We start from the raw sequence: 18,281 nt of genomic DNA, 5'->3' as shown, positions 1-18,281 counted from the left end.
ATAAAAATAATTGATAGTATTTGTTAAAAATAAAGTAGAAAACGGACAGAAATAATAAAACAAAAATAAAAAGGTAAGGGGAGATAGTTGACGATGCATGTGTGTCATATGGGTTGGGTTGGGCTCTTATTAATTTTTGTGAATGAATGTGGAGAGAACTAACACATGATTGACGGTGATAGTGGACACTTATGTTTTCTTTGAATCTCAGATTTGCTTTATTGTTCATAAAATATTGTTATTTACTTGGCCAAGCCATTGTATTGTATGGGTGCACGCATCTTATTCTCTCTCTTTTTTTTTGTTGCACTAATCTCAAGCCAATTATATTAATTATAGCATTGTGTTAAAAAAACATAGTGTTAGTTGATTTGTAATCAATTTCTTTTCTGAAGTAGTGCGTATGTATTGGACATCAACAAATAAATTTCAAAAGAATTAGATTCCCATGCATGCAATAGTCGCTCTCGTTTCAGAGCTGCTTTCCTTTCCTAACCAATATTTCTGGAATATAATAAGCATAGTAATGGGTGAATGCTTTTTTTAAGTTCATGTGCATAAATGTCATTAAATTACGTCATTTTTGTTCTGGAAAGAATATTTACTGCTGAAATTAGGGCTAGATAAAATACCCAGACTCAGAAAAAAACCCAAACTATTTCCATAAAAATTATATCCAAACCGAACCGAAGTTAGTAAAATATCTGAACAAATCTAAAATTTTGGTATTTGAAAAATCAAACTCAAATCCTATCTGAAATGAGTACCCACAAATATTCAAACCACAATTGTATTAATATATTAATTGTTTTTAAATTTAATATTCACAATATTCAAAATACTTAGAAAATAGTTAAAAATAATTATTTAAAATATTCAAAACACAAAAATACTTTATATACAAACAGGTATATTCATCAAATTATCTAATCTGAGCCAATTTCACATTAATTTTAGGTATTTAGCATACATTATTCAAATTTATATGGTATATATTATTTTGTTTTGGATTTAAAGGATTTTTAAAATATATTGAAATTTTTTAATTTTTTATATAATTAAAATGAATATCCAAACTTGAACAGAACCTTAACCGAATTCGAACTAAAATTTATAAATATTTTGAATCATTTAAACCCAAATGTCCACTTTTAACTGGAATCATCAAATATTTAAGAAAAGGAGAAGACAATAAAAGTAAAGTTTTGATAGGAAAATAAAGTGAAACTGCCAAAATTTAGATGCTCGCTTGACTTTTGAGTGGAGAATTTTCGTAAAGAAAAGATATTGAAATTTTAGAAAATGGAAAATAAGCTTTTATGCTTCGATGGAAAATCGAATATTTTATTAATACGTTAATCAAAAATCTCCTAATCTCTCTCTTTATTACAAAGAGAGAAGTGAAGATGATAATTGTCCTAAACTCACGAGAGGGAGGGAGAGGAAGGCTTTAGGAAAAGAGAGGACTGGTTTCTCTCTCTGTCTTTTTTTTTTTTTGTCGGCCTCTCTCTGTCTTTCTAAAAAAAAAAAAGTTTTATCTTCGCCTCCATAAAAAAAAAAGAGAAAAAAATAAATATAAGAAAGTGAACTTTTTTTCTGAATCACACTTCCTTGCTTGAGAGGAAGAACTATTGTCCTAAAGATCAGAGCTGAACCGAGATCTCTCTGGAGAGAGAGAGAGAGAGAAAATGAGCATGGCTAGTGAGGAAGCAGTCAAGCAATTACGTACTTTGATGGAAGATGGTGTGTGTCGTCTTTCTTCTATGTTTTAAAGCTTTTTGCTTCTTTGTTCCAAGACCACCGACTAAATCCTCAAATCTTATTTTTTTTGCTTGTCTTGTGGTAATTGACAGTTGAAGATGAATCACTGAGAGAGTCGTATCGGGTTAGTCAGATTACACTTTCTTTCTTTCTTTTCTTTAGATGCTCAGAAATAATGATTCAACTCCAAACCTCTTTATTGCTATTTCAGATTTGGTATTTTGGGCTTCACTTTTCTATTAAAAAAGAAACTTTTTTTTGGGGGGGGGGGGGGGGGGGGGTCAGCTGGAACCAATCTGGTGTCATTTGTATTTGATCTGGATCTATAATTTTTGAATCCGCCTCTAAAAGTTGTTTGCATTTGGTTAAATTCAAAATGATCCAATGTTGGTTGTTGGATGGATCTGTGGAGTCAGAAGATCAGTATATATTGGGCTGATCCAGAGTTTTTCAGTATTGGTGTGTCAAATGCAACTTTGGATCTTTTTATAGCTTGGAGAAAAAATAACCAAAAATGGTATGTTATGTTTGCAGAACATACATCAAGGGTATCCCACAGAGACTTTGTTGCGCTTTCTTAAAGCCAGAGATTTTAATGTCCACAAATCTCACAAAATGGTGCTTTCATTCTCTTTGCTTCTTTTTCTTTTTCTTATATAAGCCTTCGTTTTTCTGGGGGCTTTTAAACTAATGATTGCAAGTTTGTCACAGTTGCTTGACTGCTTGGAATGGAGGACTCAAAACGAGATTGACAGCATACTCACCGTGAGTTTTGGTGCTCTTGTTTTTTCTATTTTTCTGAGACCCTTTCATCTCATCCTGTAATTATTATTTTTTTTTTTTTGAAAAAATTATGCAGAAGCCAATTGTTCCTGTTGAGTTGTACAGAGGAATCAGAGACTCCCAGCTTGTCGGTCTCTCTGGTTATTCAAAGGAGGTAACTTACTAGTTACTACTACTAGTTCTACACATGTTTGACCCAAACTAATTCATCTAAAAACTTGTAGGGTCTCCCTGTCATTGCCATTGGTGTGGGGCATAGCACATATGACAAAGCCTCTGTAAGCCTAATCTCTACATATTCCTCTTCCAACTCAGAGAAGGCTTTACATGAAGTTAAAACTCTTGACCATAACTTTCTTCTGATCCTTCATTCATTCAGGTTCACTACTATGTACAGTCTCACATTCAAATGAATGAGTACCGTGATCGTGTCGTTTTGGTAATGACCATTTAAAACTCTCTCTTTGGTTTACCCTTTTTCTTCTTTCATAGTCTCTCTAATGGTGTGTGATTTTTCTTCTTTTCTGTATAGCCATCTGCTACAAAGAAACAGGGACGACCTATCTGCACTTGTTTGAAAATTTTGGATATGTCTGGATTAAAGCTTTCAGCTCTAAGTCAAATTAAGGTAAATAATCTAATTTATTGTTTTGACTTTTTTCTACTAATTACATTTTTACTTATGGTTTGTATAAGAACTTGTTGTGTTTTTTTCATCACATTTGCTGCAGTTAATGACTACTATAACCACAATAGACGATTTAAACTACCCAGAGAAGACAGAGACGTATTATATAGTCAATGTCCCCTACATATTTTCTGCTTGCTGGAAAACCATAAAGCCTCTGCTGCAAGAGAGGACAAAGAAGAAGATTCAAGTTCTCAAAGGCTGCGGTAAAGATGAGTTGCTTAAGGTAAAAACAATTCAATTCCCCTCTCTCCTGTGCAACAACAAGACTGACTGAAAAGAAACGTAATGCAGGTAATGGACTATGAGTCTCTGCCACATTTCTGTAGAAGGGAAGGGTCTGGCTCTGGTAGGCATATCTCAAATGGAGCAGAAGACAACTGCTTCTCTTTGGATCACTCTTTCCACCAAGAGCTCTACAGCTATGTGAAGCAACAGGCTCTGGTTAAAGGGCCGTCGAATGCACCCATCAGACATGGTTCGGTTCACGTAAGGTTCCCTGAGCCAGCTACGGAAGGCACCAAGATATTCGATACCTTAGAATCTGAGTTCCAGAAGCTTGGATGTGACCAGAAGGTCTGATTTCTCCGGGCCTTATATTTGATACAAGAAGCAGAGTTTTCTGTGGTTGTAACATGAGCAGCAGAGTAATTTTAAGATAAGAATCAACCTTGAGCATCTCCAAGGACTGTATTACTAGATTTCCTTGCTTGCATCAGGTAGGTAGATGCAAGTTTTATTGCAACAAAAAAGAAGAAAAAAAAAATACTCAATTTCCTGTGTATGCTTATGATCTATAATATATATATATATATATGGAACTCATTTCTATTAAGGGGTCATTTCTATAATATATATAGAAGCTTCTTCTTCTTCATACTCTTTTTTTTTTTGGTCAGACCTTTCTTGCATTAATCTTAAACAACAGAAACAGAGTTTAACATCCCCTCAGGGGAGTTTGAAAGTACAAACAACGCATCCTTCACCATACCGTCTGCAACAGAGTTACAGAGGCGAGGTATAAACTTAAAGGAGATAGAGTTAAGGGATCTACTCAACACACTAATGTCATGGATGATCCCTAGCAGTGCGATCACAGAAGCTTTGTCTGTGAGGAGGACAACTAGACACTTAGAATCCCCTAGCGTTTGCGATCACAGCAAAAGTAGCAGAAGAAGAGGCAGCAGAGAGGTATGAGAAAGAGGTGATGGAACTCGGGGTGGAGTCTCCCATGTTTCTCCTCCTAGGAACACTCGGGATGCTCTATCTTTTCTGCTTCGCCGCAGCAGCGATTATGGTAATGACTTGTAGAGACGGTGGAGATTTGGGTTTGCAGTTTGGGATAACAGGACTACTTGTGGTACTAAACTTGCCTTTACACGAGGGCATGTTGTTGAGGAAAGACAAAGGGAAGATGCCACTGAGCGTGACAGTTAAATCAGTTGTGTTGGCTTTATCCGCCTGCACTTGTATTGCGTTTCTATAAAGGGAAAAGATTGAGTCAAATGTATTCAAAATAATTGGACGGACTCTACCTGACATGTTTTGGTCTGGAAAATAAACAAACGGTTCTAGTGGACATCAGCGAATGTTTTCTTTTGAAACGACTTATCTCTGAAATTTAGAAAAAAAAAAGAAAAAGAAAGAAGAGGTAATGGGAGTTTGGAGTCTTCCCATGTTTCTCATCCTCTCGGAACACATCAATCTCTCAGGTTAATAAACTGGCCTTCATACCAACCAACCAAGTCATGCTGTTGAGGAAAGATGCCAATGAGCGTGACCCTCGGATCATTTGGTCTTATTAGATTTGTTTTGTATATCGTTTTTTTTTGTAATGAAAAGATAAAAAAAAGCCATTAAAAGTCTAAAAGAATTTCTTCTTCTATTTTAAAGATTTCTGCTTTAAAAATCCAAAAGAGAAAAGGTCTTTCCAATACTAAAAATACCATATGGACAGATTAAAAAAAACAGTCGAGTTTTCTATTCATTCTACAGTCTTTTTTTATCAAAAGCTCCTCGCCGTCTCCCTTATTATCGATCCTGCCTGAAAATCTTCCTAAGATCTGCCACGGAACCAGTTAAAATCTTGAGAGGCATGTTTATATGTTCCAAAACTAGCATTTTATGGTAGCAAAATTTTATTACTTACACATATACAGAGGAGACCGAAAGAATGAAGGATTTGTTCAAGCAAACCCGAAACCTTCACTGGCTTCGTGAATGGCAAGTAGCAGACGTTCCTCAAGTTGTTCCTTAGATGGATACTCTGGAAGGTCTAGTTGGTTAAAACTGCAACAACAACAACAACAACCCAATGAGAATTAAGGCGACAGTTTCAATGAGTAAAGGGGTTTGGTAATATGATTTCGAACCATGTATGAGCTGATGGCAGCCGCTCCGGACCTCCATATGCCTTGTGGATTTGTAATCTTTGAGGTCCAGAAATACCTTGCAGTGCCTTGAAACCTTCTAAAGGAACCTGAATACAGAAACACACGACTCAGACTCAGAAGACCAAGCAGGATATCGAGATCATCAACAACCACAAAGAAACCATGTACGGATGATGATGTAATGTATTTCAGGTGAGACTTTGACAGAAGCTACTGTTATTTGGGTGGTTTTTTACCTTTGATGTTCCGGTGACAAATTGAAGAAATCTAGCCATGTCTTCCTTGCTAAAAGCTTTAACGACCTCCCAGAACCAATGAATCACAGGGGATCCAGCCGTGTAGCTGGTATACTCGGTATTGGCTTTAAGATCATCGACTGCAAGAAACAAGAGATTGTTATAATAACTTTAAACGCATAAAACAAATACACGCAAAACAACAGGATCCAACTTACAATCAATCTCAGGCAATCCGCTGATTAGGAGCTCGAGCTCTTTATCATTAAAAATGGATACGAGCTCACGAGGTATTAACTCATTAAAGCCTTCCAGGAAGGCGTTTATTTGAGGCCGAATAGCATTGGTAAGTATGTGTCCGGCCACAAGGTCAACATATTCATGCTTTGTTTCCTCTGTTACCCGTATGTTTCTTCCTCTAGGTTTAAGCTCATAGTCCGTCACCTTTTTCCAGTTAAAATAAAAATTGATTATTTCAATATGGTATTACGCCCTTTGAGACAATGAACAGAAAAGACTATATCACACACCTCAGTCTTTTCGTATAGAATGTGTTTTTCCTCATCTGCGTCCATACTAAATGTGAGGTCGAGTATGTCGCTCACATCATTCTGAATGAACAAAAAAAGAAGGTATAGAAGATATTATAACTTGAGCTATTAATAGATTAAAAAAAAAAAAGACTACGTCCACAAACCTCTAACAGCCACTTCAAGTTCTTGTAGTAATCAGGATCCACCGCCTCAATGTCATGATAGGTTACCTTCACACCAAGTATGTGTTTATAGAAGGAGCGCGTAAAATAAACATCCAAAAGCTGCCCATCAAACAACGCCTTTGCCACCTGCAGTGACATCACAAACACATTAGATAGATCCAAAAGAAAAAGAAACAAACATTTTGGATAATTGCAATGACAATGTCCTCATATTACCATGCGACCAACAAATTTGAAGTATGACAGATGCTCATTTTGGTAAACAGAGTTGGGATTCGGCTGGAAGGTGGCATCATTTCCAACGGTAGTGAAAAGCAACGCTCCTTTGTCAAATATAACTCTTGACACTAACTGATACCATTCTCTTGTAAGACCACCAGCATCAACACCTTCTTCACCTTGAAACTGCACATTCAGACGTCCTCTCAGATCCTGTAGGGAGCGCATACGTAACTGGTTGTATGAATCTTCCAACATATAAGCTCGGCGGACACTGATACGCAATGGACCAGAAATGTGTTGATCATGCTGGTGCTTTATCCTTGACCTGAAGTAAGCTTTCTTGTTGTCAAAATCAATCAGCCTTGGTGCCTTGAGCATCATTGAAAGGGACTTCTCCAGTAAACTTGGGTTTTTCCTAACAAATGAATTCAAAAGTCGCTTATGCTTCTCCGCAAACTTTGCAAATGTAAGGGAGCCATCAATTTTCTTCTGAGAATCTACACTGGTCTTAGATGATAAACTAAGAGCAGACTCCTTTACTTCTCCAGCTGTCACATTCGCCTGATCCTGATGTAGTATTGACGGAGTTTGAATTTTCTCACACAGAACAAAGAAAGCCTCAATAAGAGGTAGGAACCTCTGAGTTCCCGGAGAAATAGGGGACGGAGCAGTGACCCCTAGGGCATGATCACCGGGGTTTACACTGGACACGGTTGTTGTGGCTGAAGTATGATCCAGCTGCACCTCAGTCATGCTGATACACTGGCTAAGTTCCTGCCAAAGGGGCTCTAATGCCATGTTTAGTCTCTCCATAATGTTTTGTTCCTCCTGTTCTGTTTCCTTTTCGGTTCCAGGATTGCCATCATCAATAGTGGAAGTTAGTGAGCTAAGAACCTGTAGAACACGGAGAAGTGAAGCACCTGCCATGGAACCTGTACTGTGACTCATCTTCTCTGTATTGCTCAGTGTTGCCAGCTCGCGGACAGTTGAGGCACTCAACCCGCTTGCCAACTGTGAGAGTTCTTTTGCGAAAAACCTCCGATGAGCCACATCTACGGCAGCCAGCTTTTTTATCACCTTTCCTGCTAAAAGGTAAATTTTATCCGATAACCTATGAAGGTATGAAAACATTTGAGTCAGTCTAAGGAATTCAGGGATAAGAAAAGACAACTCAGGAAAGCAATAAATAAAAGAGGAGGGTGGTGTCTCTTACCCTTCATATCCAAGAAGTAGGCAAAGATTGCAGAGATCGGACTGTGGCAACTGCAAGAATATGTTATATATATCAGCACAATTCTTTACTCTTGCAACAGATTGCTTATCAGCTTCATCCACTTGCTCAGACTTCGCATCTTTTCGTGTTTCACTTGAAGCTTCTTCACCAACCGGTTTCTCTTCTGATTTCTCAGATAAACTTGATAACGGAGACCAACCCTCAATTCGGGATGCTGCGGTGTAGACAACTTCTTGCAGTAAACCAATGACCTGAAATATACAGAACACAGATCTTGTAAATAGACAGTACAGAAAATATGAGAGAGAGAAACTATCTAGAGACTTAGCGAGAAGATTTCTTCTATTCTGAAAATCAAGCTAAACATACCAGTGCTAGATGGGATGTACTTTGCAAAAGCTGAGGCCGATTAAGCAGCTTTAGGAAGACAACGAGAGGTATCTCCAGATTCCGGGAGTCTGTCACATGAGTAACAGTCTCCTTACCCTTGCCTTCACATACAGAGGGTTTTGGCTTTGACAATTGGGACACAAGTGACGAATCAAAGTAGAACAACATGTCAGCAACAGCCGAATGATTCGTAGCCAAATACGTCAGAACCTCTAGCACCCGACGGAACACTAGAGGAGGAAGACCTGTGTAAAGAACAAAAAAAAGTCAGACGGTGCTCTGGAAGCTGGCGAAAATAGTAAACATAAACATTCGATAAGAGGTACTACCATTCAACAGCTGGGATCGTCCATAAATAACATTTGACTGACAGCCATAGAGTCTTTGCTGATTACTTATTGCCAACTCGCTCGGTGATGTTTCCATCTCTGGCCTAATCAAATCCAACAGAAGTTGAACCAAGTTGGCTCTTGTAACACGGTGAGCACACAGATTGAAGAGAAGCCTATGCAGAAGGCCTTTCCCCAACGGCTGATATATTAAGACAACATAATTGTGAGAAGCGGTGAACAAATACTTATGATGGTTCCATGAAAATAGTCAATCGGACGTTGGGATATGTTTCTTAGCTAGAAAGGGTTTAGGAAAAATAAACAGGAATTCATCTTTACCTGTGCAAGTCGTAGTAGCCTAATTAGTGATTTCAAGGCCTCGACATCCACAAGACGGTCTCCTTCCATCTCTTTTACTTTCAAGCCATCTGCAAAAGATGAAACATCCCTCTGACCAATAGTGACTCCGACGTTCCTGTTCATCCCCGTCAGCCTATTGTAACCCAAACCATTCCTTCGATTACTATGGCTACGAGCCTGATAGTGACTCATTGCTCGGTCTCTGAGCATCTGCGCTTCTGCAAGTAAAGGTGAAGGCAACGCTGCCAAAACTGCCTCTGAAGAAGTTAAGAGAACCTGCAAGCAGAGATACAAACCTCTTCACGTTAAAACCAGTTCCAATCCCAAAACCAAATTACCTAATTCACATAAAGGTAGAGATACAAACCTCTTCACGTAAATCGGCAGGTAGGGTAGCAATAATTGAAGCATTATCCATGTCAGTTGGCTGTCCTTGTGACTGATGTGCCATCCTTTGTACCCTTTGTTGAGCAAGAACTTCTGTTTGGATATCTGGGGGAAGCGCTGCCAAAAATTCAGGATCTATGTCTTCTACCGAAGGTGGTTCATAAGTTGGGGGCTGAACGGACTGAGCTTGCTGAGAAGCAAGAACTTCTGCCCGTAATTCTTCAGGGAGCGCCTCTAAAAATGTAGGATCGATGGAATTCGCTTCGGGTGCCCTACCGTCCAACTCCAAGCTACCTTCAGCAAGTTGCTCATCATTACTCGCATCTTGGGTAGCTTCCCTGGATGAGAGCTCATTGTTATCACGGGATAATAGTGAAGGTTCCACACTTTGATTTCCCTCTGCACCATCACTACTCATATGTACATCCCCACTTGGTTGACAATTGGAAATGGGATCATCTACTGGAATTGGCGTCCCCATACCAGAGACATTTTGACTACTGGACGTATCAGGTTGGCCCTGGGCAGTGGAGACAAGATCCACAGCTACGACATCTGCTTGCTCAATAGGTACTCCATCACCTTCCCCAACTTCCATTCTGTCAATCTCATTTGGTGTACTGTTCATAGGAAGAGGCTGCAGAAGTACAGGGGAAGCTAGATTTGCTCGAGCTTGGGAGAAAATTCCAGCCGTTACATCAGGTGGGTTATCAACATTGTCATTATTATTCAACATTTCATGCGCTTCACTTTGTTGACCACCGTCGTTACCATCCCCCAAAACGCTTTCGCTTCCAACAGATGGATGCTGCTGCTCTTGGACTTCCGTGCTATTAGTTTCCCTTTCGACAACACTATCTGCTAGCGCAGAAGCACGAAGGTTGGAAATAAAATGTTCTTCTATCAGTTGGGCAATCGACGCAGATTGACTACTTGGTTGAGGGTGACCTATATCAGTCCACCGACTATTACCAACCCCTCTTCTTGATGAATCCATATCCACCACAGAATAATCAGTCAAAGGAGGAGGTGCCCCACTACCTCCTAAGCGATCACTGAAAGGATTACTTGGTACTTGATCAAATGGTATAACCGGCATATCAAACATGTAAAACTGTGATATATCATTCCTGCCAGCACTTGCTGAAACTGAGGCCGTATTGCCAGTTCGCAAAGGTCTCGAGAAGAGCGGATGCTGAAAGCCATGTACTTGGGAACCAGATCGATGGAAAGAATTTATGTCTGCTTGACGTCTACGATCAAAGCCGGGTCTCTGCAGAGTAACCAGATCGCCCATATTCATTCCTTCAAAGTCATCAATAAATTCATTTCCACCACCAGATCGCCCAAGAATCTGAAAATGATCCAGCCCATCAAGAGCTTCCCTCCACTGCACCTCTATTACACGATTCTCGTGGATATCATCCTCATCTTCGTCAATCATGTCATCATTATATTCATCTCCGAGGCCAGTATCTTCAGGGTCTTCGGCATCAGTTCCAGAAAGAGACATAACACTCCGAGCTCCGTCTGCCACTAAATCTGCATCCTCATCATCCTCCAGTTCGGGTCCGATGTCATCAAATCCTTCCTCATCATCATCCTCTTCGTCTCCCATGGCATCATCTCCATCATCTCCGGCCCTATTTTCAACATGAAAATTCATTTCAATTTGGTCATCTTCTTCTCCCATGAAATCCATCTGAATAGGTTCAGGCAGTATTGTCTCCTCGCCTTCTATCCTCATCTCTTGAGGCATAGCCTGGGTTTGACTCGAACCCCTTCCACCTTCGCTTTGAGAGGAAATTTGAGGGTGCTCCTGTCCATTCTCTGCGGCATCAGTTACTTGTTGTAGACTGCTATTGTTTCGGTTTGACTCATCAACTTCAGCCTCAGTTGAAGTTCCACGACTGTCATGTCTCTCATTAGAATCTGTGCCCTTCGTCTCGTTTGACCCTGCTGATTTTAGCTGCTCAGCAGTATTTGCAGCACTCGTCAGTGTCTCAAGAGACTTGAGAATAAGAGTGACAAGCTTTGGAGCATCAGGGTGGTCGAGGTCAATTACGTGAAGAATGCTGGTCAGACACTTAATAATTCCCCCATCTATCATGCTCTTTGCAACGTCAGGTGAGCAACCACAACCAGGTAAGTTGCTGGAAGATGAATTCTTTGTTAATATCGAATAAACCAGGCCAGCAAAAGCAAGAACTCTTTTATCAGGTAACAGAACACTTTTACTAGAAGAACTCTTTCCCAAGGAAGCCAATACAGATAAAACACTCGAAAGCTCACTGATTATTCTTCTACGTCCCTCACTGGAACGGCTGCAAAAAACGACCAGAAACCAGGAAGCTTTTTCAGACAACTTCTCTTTCCAAACTTCAGATCCAACAGAATTTTTGAGCGATATAGGAAGTAATCGGTGAATGATATGGTAAATTAACCCTCCATTGCCAGGTGAATTATCGGGTAGATTGGATCCCCGAAGCTGAGATATTTCTGTATCCCGCCTCAGTATGACACTGGTACCGTGCAAGTACATGATAACAATATCACTCAACAATTTCAAAATAAATGTTACCCTGGCCAATTCTTCAGATCCAAATTCTGCTTCCTCTGGATCACCAACTTTTGACTTACCCTTCACTTTAGTTGCCGGCACATCAACTTCCATTGCAATTAAATTGGTTTCATCATCTTCCTGCCTCTTCACCCTAGGAAAACTTAAGACAATATCAATAAGCTGATCGATAACTTGGATGAAATTAGCAGGGACTCGTCTGTGGCTTTTCGAACATTTCCCTGACCCATCATGAAGCTTATTTTCGGATATTCGAAGGGGTTCATTCAGAGGCAATCCCTGCTCACTGCTGGAAACTTTTGGCTTTTCTTTTTCCTTCGACGGAATCACAAAGTCCCTCCCTCCTGATGACTCCAGCTGACAAGTAGAAGCCACGGCTTTCATGAAAACCACAGGATCTCTCGAAATTACAGGTGCCATTGTTGTCAGAAATGTCTGAGGTAATACCCTACCTACATGTCTCTTTCCACTCAAGGTCTGTCGTATTTCTGATTCCATAGCAATTTGGAGAGTCTGTGGATCTTCAACCAGATGACGTACAATAACAGATGCAACAGTATCATACCCAGGGAAGAAACATTTTTTGGGAAGATTAAAAAGTGAGGATAAGGCTCCATTTTCCAGAAACTGGATAGCTAAAGCATGAGTTTTAGTTAGACGTGCACATAACTGAAGAACAGCCTGCATGATCATTTCTGGAACACACTGCTTTACGAGGCCACATGCGATTAGTAGAGCTTTTTGACCCTCTTCCATGGTCAGATAGCCTGTAGATTTTCCAAAAACTGATTCCAAATCCGGTTTCGACTCCTCTTTAGCAACATCTGAAGATAACACTTTCTTTAACGCTGCTGCTGAGTCTTGCGGATAATCACTCGGCTCCAAAGATCCACCATGATTTCCTTCCAAAAATTCAGACGAGATTCTTGTCCGAGCCTGCAGCATCATGCTCAAGATAAGAAGTAAAGCGCTAATGCATTTTGGAGCCAGAATCTGACTTTCAGATTCACTCTTAAGCTTGAAATTCGTCAAGATATCAATTGCTACGGTCACAATTCCATCCTGTGCAGCAATTTCTCGTGTGTTGTCATCCTCTGAGAGAACTAATGCTAGAATGTGTGGTAGCATAGTCAAAGCACCAGTATCCTTGGAGAAATCAACTTGTACTAGCTTCAGTTGCTGTATAAGAAACGACACAATTTTCGGCCGATCTTCCCCTTTGTTTCGGCTACAAAGTGTTACAAACAAATCCATCAATGGGAAAGCCATAGAATCATCACTTTCAAATAACTTCACCGATGCAGTAATAACTTCATCAACAGATGGTTCTTTTGGATCCGCTTCTTCCAGAGGGACATCTACAGGTTTTGGAGTTTTGGATGCATTGCCAAGAGATAGTGCAAGTGCTTGGGCCAGCTCGTCATCTTCCTGCACAGTATGCTCAGGATTGGCAAACAACCACTCAATAGCTATTTCAACACTGTTTGTTCCAACTCTTCGTAACGCGTATTCTGCCCTTGACCTTGAAAATCCCATTTCAACAATCATACCAACAATGGTTTCGTCAGGCTGTAGAGGCAAGGCTCTTTGGTTTGTACCCCGGGCTTGATTTTGCGTAGCATCCACAACACCAGAGTATATATGCGTAACAAGGGAGGTAACCGAAGCCACAAAATTAGGATTGCAATCAGGAAACATAGGGTGGTTCCATATAGGTAGTATGACATCCAGAACCTGAGACTGCAGATTTCGCACGAAAGTTTCAGGTTCCCTTGGTACAGGATGGAGTTCGATCGACAAACCAATTGAAGCTTGCTCTTGCTGGACAAGAAGCTGCGTTTGAGAAGTGGAGGCTGGAGATAACAGAAATGTAGAGTTAACAAAATAGTCCAGTGCTCGGCAATAGATTTGCAGAGTATCCACCAGCCACGTCTTGCGAGACCATATGTTCCTTTCACCTGGCTTCTCATTCTCAGTATCAGATGCAGTAACAGAAAACGGCACTGTCCAAAGCAACTGGCTTGTCGCTTCAAATGTGGTGAGAAGTTGCTTAAATGTTCCATGGACATAAAAACTATTAATCATAGCTGTGAAACAGACCCTTCTTCGAGTATCAAATGTCAGGGAAGCCATGTCATCTACCACTTTTCCAAGGTATCGGCACTTTACGGACAGAAATATATCATGCTCAGCAGTAACACCATTCCCATCGAAGTTAAGAGCTTCAAGAAATACTTTAGCTATGGCATTACCAAGCGTCTTCTTAGATGCGGAACTCAGTGGTGCTCCATCAATTCTGCGACGATTCGCAGAGGTGAATCCTCCTTTCACAAGGGCAGTGAAAAAAAGACGCAGAGTACAATTCAACTTGTCTAAAATTTCAACAGTCAGGACTTCAGTGCTTTTCTTTTTCAGCTCATGGGAAGATGATGTACCTGGTAAATCAGGTGGAATTTCAGAATCAAAATTAAAAGCCTCCAGGTGTCGACGAGTTCTCCCACCCCTCGTTCGGGAAATCGCTTGTCGTGTACGACCATGCATACTCTCGATGGAACGCATAACAGACAGATCACGACCACCACGCCAAATAGATTGAGAGGTACTTCTTCTAATGGATACATGGTTTGTGTATCTAACTGCTGAAGCATTTCTTGAGTCCTCTTCACTCTCTCTTTCAACAGTACTAGATGAGGCTAAAATTGAATTATCAGGTCCTCCATCAACACTCTTTTTCTCATCTTCCTTGGTCTCACTAGACAAAGCCATCTGCCAAATTATTTGCTTGTATGTTAGACCAAGTTCTTTTAGTACATCAGCATCAGCAGCACTTAATTCCGCGATAACTGAAGATGTTCCTTTCAACAGAAAGTTTGAGAGGGACAACATGCCTTCTAGGCAGAAAAGGGATCTCAAAATCGTCATCTGGACTGCAGACTCTAGTTTAAGAAGCTGAGTGCCTTTAATGGCACCCAAAAGCTCATTTGTTCCCTTCAGACGTTCTCGTAAGTAGGAGCACACTGTACGAGATAGACTAGCCGAATGCTGAGGGGAGAAGTTCTTAAAAGCGACAGAAAAGTTTTGACCAAAGGAGGTTGACAGAGGCATAACGGGTAAAGAGAGTAGCTGCAAGACAACATCAATTCCTTTCTTCTCAACAAATAGAGAACATACTTCTGCATTCTGAAGAACTATTTCAAAGAGACGAGCAACATTACACACACAATCTGGAAGAAACAACTCTGTATTTGCTGGAGAAGCAGCAGAAGATGGTTCCGCCTCATCCGAAATGGCCAAGCTCTTCTCATCAGCGTCAATTTCCATAGGAGCGGTAGCAGCATCAGTAGGCACATCTGCTGACACAGAAGTGGAGGCCTCCATCCCAGATCCAATAATCAACATGGAGTTCAGGATTTCAATGAACATATCAACTCCATAAGTGCGCAACGAAGATTGGTGTCTTAGGAGTTCATCAAGCCCACTTGACAAAGCACTAGGTGTATCACCAGTAAGAGCTCGCAGATAAGACGAAGAAGTAAATATATTAACAAAACACCTTAGTGCATTTCGGTCCTTGACAGCTTGAAGACCGCTATTGTTGAGACACAGAGCATCCAGAGACTGCGGGATGCATGTAATGGCTTGCGCAGAGCAGATGACCTCATCAGAGATAGCATCAAGAAAGGCAGAAGTTACACCAGACGAGTCTAAAGTATTAAAACAAGTTGGATCTTTATGAATGAGATCACTCATGACAGTGGTAGCAAGCGAGAATACTCCACCCCCGAAATATTTTGCTCTCCGGAAGATAATGCATAAGCATTCAGGCAGCAAGCTCTCCTCGGAACCATAGAGGTTAGTATTACCAGGAGAATAAGTTCCAAGAGAGATTGCAGATAACAAGGCTTTTAACAACAATCTCCTGTAATACGAAATTAATGCCTCAGAATAGGGAAGCTGTTCAGTATCAGGCCGATTAAGAGAATCACCAAGGACATGTGAAGCCCTCCCATTACTGTCTGAACCGCAAACTTTTTCGTTGACATTGTCTTCGGTACGAGAGACTTCCAGTTTCAACCGAAAGATAGTATCATCTAAGCCACCCAAATCTCTGAACAAAGCAGCAGCTGGATTGCTGTAATCCATGAAGGCTTCTAATATATGCACAGCGGTACTGACCAAATGCAAGTGCTGGGGATCGGTATCTTTGATGAGAGGCACTAGAATTGGAATAAGACCAGCTTCTTGCATGGCTGAACATCCAGACGATGATGAGACCAAGACAGTAACAAGGGATAACAAGGCTTCCGCAAAAGCCAGAGACGACTTGGAAGTATTACAAAGAACGGAATCAATAGCTTTCTGCATAAGGCCAGATAGTAAACCACGAGACGTGACTGCAGTTAACACAGTCGTCTGCCGAGTTCGATCTTGCGATAATGCAACCAAGGAAAGCAGGCACAGTAGCCTTATTTTCTCTGGGACAGTAGTCTCATAGCTCAGCAGTGTAACTAACTCATTTACAAACTCGGGTTCTCCATTAAAGAAAGAAACCACTTTCTGGGTGTCGCCACTAGCTTGAACCAAAAGAATGAATGCATATAAGCGAATGCGTGTGTACTGCAGCCGGGTCGACAAAGATGAAAACGCCCTTGCAAATCTCAACCTGGTCAACAACACGAACCTTAAACTGGGAGGAACGTTATGGTCAGTGACTAATTTGTTGAGAAGTTCCAGATCAGACTCTGCACGCAAGCTGACATCAGGTAGATGGATAACTTGTAAACCGCCCGGAAGCTCAGTTGATGATTCACCAGAAGCATAAAACTCAAAATGAAGAGTAGAACCAAGGAGGTGAGAAACCAGATCACAAGTGTTTTCTGTAGTAGCACATGATGTCAAGCCAAGACCTTCCTCTTTGCCACCCCAGCCTTGGGCAAGAGAAAATAGTTTTGAATTAAGAGAAGCATCTCTTATGAAGTAAATATCATTTTGCCTCTTGAAAAAGGAAGCCAACGTCTGCAGACAGGCTTCAACGACATCTGTATCAGTAGATGCAAGCAGGAGAGAAAGATGCTGCTGCATTTATTATGAAGCAAAAAAAAAAACATACCAGTTAGGAAGAAGGCATATATATATATATATATATATATAAACATAGGGAGGGAGGGAGGGGGCATTAATTACCTCATAAGAAGTAAAAAAATGAATGTTTGTGCAGTTATCTAACACAACTCGGATAACACGGAGAATCTGAAGAAGAGCATCCTTTGGGAGAGGAGGAGTAGATTCGTCCTCAGAGTCTTGTTGCTCAACATGAAGATCCTTCCTAGCTTTAATGTGCTTCTCAAAATATGTGTCGAAATGATTGAAGAGATCCACCCAGTGATGGAAGTCACCCTATTGAAATTCAAAAAAAAACAAGGCATATAAATCACAAGGAGAGGAGAGGTAGTAACAGATTGAAGAATAAAAAAATTTAAGGTACCTTGTCGTCGAAATCCCAGTGAAAACAGGAAAGGGGTTCTTGAATTTGGTCGAGGGGAACAGCAGTGACGCTATTGATGAACGATTTGATCTTGGGAGGCTGCTACAAATTAATCAACACACAAGGGTTGGTAACTAAAGTTTTCATCAATTAAAAATAAAATAAAAACCAAGAAATCAATCAAGGGCCGAAGATCATATATCAATTAATAAAAAGAATAAAAACAAAGATATATGCCAAAGAAAGAAGAGGTAACCGCTGGTAATCCAAATTGATTTAGGGTTTAATTAGAAAACTTACGACTTGGGAAGGCATCCTGCTGCTTCGTGATTAGAGACAGTGGGGCATCTCCTGAATCAAACTACAAGATTGAATTGAGCGCACTGATTAATACAAGTGGTAGTACAATCACCGGGCAACCAATCGAATCACAAAATTACCAGAACGTGGATGGCGATCGATGAGGATGAGGAAGAGATAGGAGAAGAATCAAGCAAGGGTTTTGAAGAGGATCCGCTTAATCGATATTTTGATTTGATAAGTAAGCCAAAGGCGCTTTGTCCTCTTTTATACTTGTTCCAATCCCGGTCTTACTTACCTTTCTTTTGATAACTTAGCATATATCACCTTTTTGCATTGATATTTATCAGCGTTACAATAGTATTTCTAACCAAATTAAGAAAATACATTATTACAAAAATTTATCCAATC

The 18,281-nt window shown here is 40.4% G+C and overlaps 2 protein-coding genes across 6 annotated transcripts; one reads left to right on the top strand and one right to left on the bottom strand.

Moving 5' to 3' along the window:
- Positions 1-1,403: 1,403 nt before the first annotated feature.
- Positions 1,404-4,107, top strand: LOC103871017 (SEC14 cytosolic factor). 3 transcript variants are annotated; one of them, XM_009149226.3, is made up of 10 exons: positions 1,404-1,749; positions 1,854-1,885; positions 2,296-2,379; positions 2,473-2,526; positions 2,621-2,698; positions 2,769-2,822; positions 2,924-2,983; positions 3,077-3,172; positions 3,276-3,458; positions 3,527-4,107. In XM_009149226.3, exons 1-10 carry the CDS (start codon positions 1,689-1,691, stop codon positions 3,812-3,814), a joined length of 990 nt encoding a protein of 329 aa, XP_009147474.1. In that variant the 5' UTR covers positions 1,404-1,688; the 3' UTR covers positions 3,815-4,107. The 3 variants fall into 3 exon arrangements, with proteins under 3 accessions (XP_009147474.1, XP_009147475.1, XP_033129297.1); XM_009149227.3 differs by having other exon boundaries at positions 1,407-1,743; XM_033273406.1 differs by lacking the exons at positions 1,404-1,749; positions 1,854-1,885 and adding an exon at positions 2,131-2,220.
- A 981-nt stretch (positions 4,108-5,088) lies between these two features.
- Positions 5,089-18,177, bottom strand: LOC103871016 (E3 ubiquitin-protein ligase UPL1). 3 transcript variants are annotated; one of them, XM_009149224.2, is made up of 17 exons: positions 18,011-18,177; positions 17,871-17,931; positions 17,571-17,669; positions 17,270-17,482; positions 9,485-17,161; positions 9,097-9,393; positions 8,755-8,956; positions 8,405-8,670; positions 8,015-8,286; positions 6,796-7,912; positions 6,559-6,705; positions 6,392-6,472; positions 6,080-6,305; positions 5,862-6,001; positions 5,605-5,711; positions 5,382-5,521; positions 5,089-5,295 (listed from the first exon to the last, which is right to left on the bottom strand). In XM_009149224.2, exons 2-16 carry the CDS (start codon positions 17,883-17,885, stop codon positions 5,419-5,421), a joined length of 10,962 nt encoding a protein of 3,653 aa, XP_009147472.2. In that variant the 5' UTR covers positions 17,886-17,931; positions 18,011-18,177; the 3' UTR covers positions 5,089-5,295; positions 5,382-5,418. The 3 variants fall into 3 exon arrangements, with proteins under 3 accessions (XP_009147472.2, XP_009147471.2, XP_009147473.2); XM_009149223.3 differs by having other exon boundaries at positions 17,571-17,672; positions 18,011-18,176; XM_009149225.3 differs by having other exon boundaries at positions 9,485-17,158; positions 17,571-17,672; positions 18,011-18,176.
- Between the last annotated feature and the right edge of the window lie 104 nt (positions 18,178-18,281).

The sequence above is a fragment of the Brassica rapa genome, chromosome A06, assembly GCF_000309985.2.
Source record: "Brassica rapa cultivar Chiifu-401-42 chromosome A06, CAAS_Brap_v3.01, whole genome shotgun sequence".
NCBI classification, from domain to species: Eukaryota; Viridiplantae; Streptophyta; class Magnoliopsida; order Brassicales; family Brassicaceae; genus Brassica; species Brassica rapa.
This window is presented reverse-complemented; position numbering and strand designations above follow the sequence as displayed.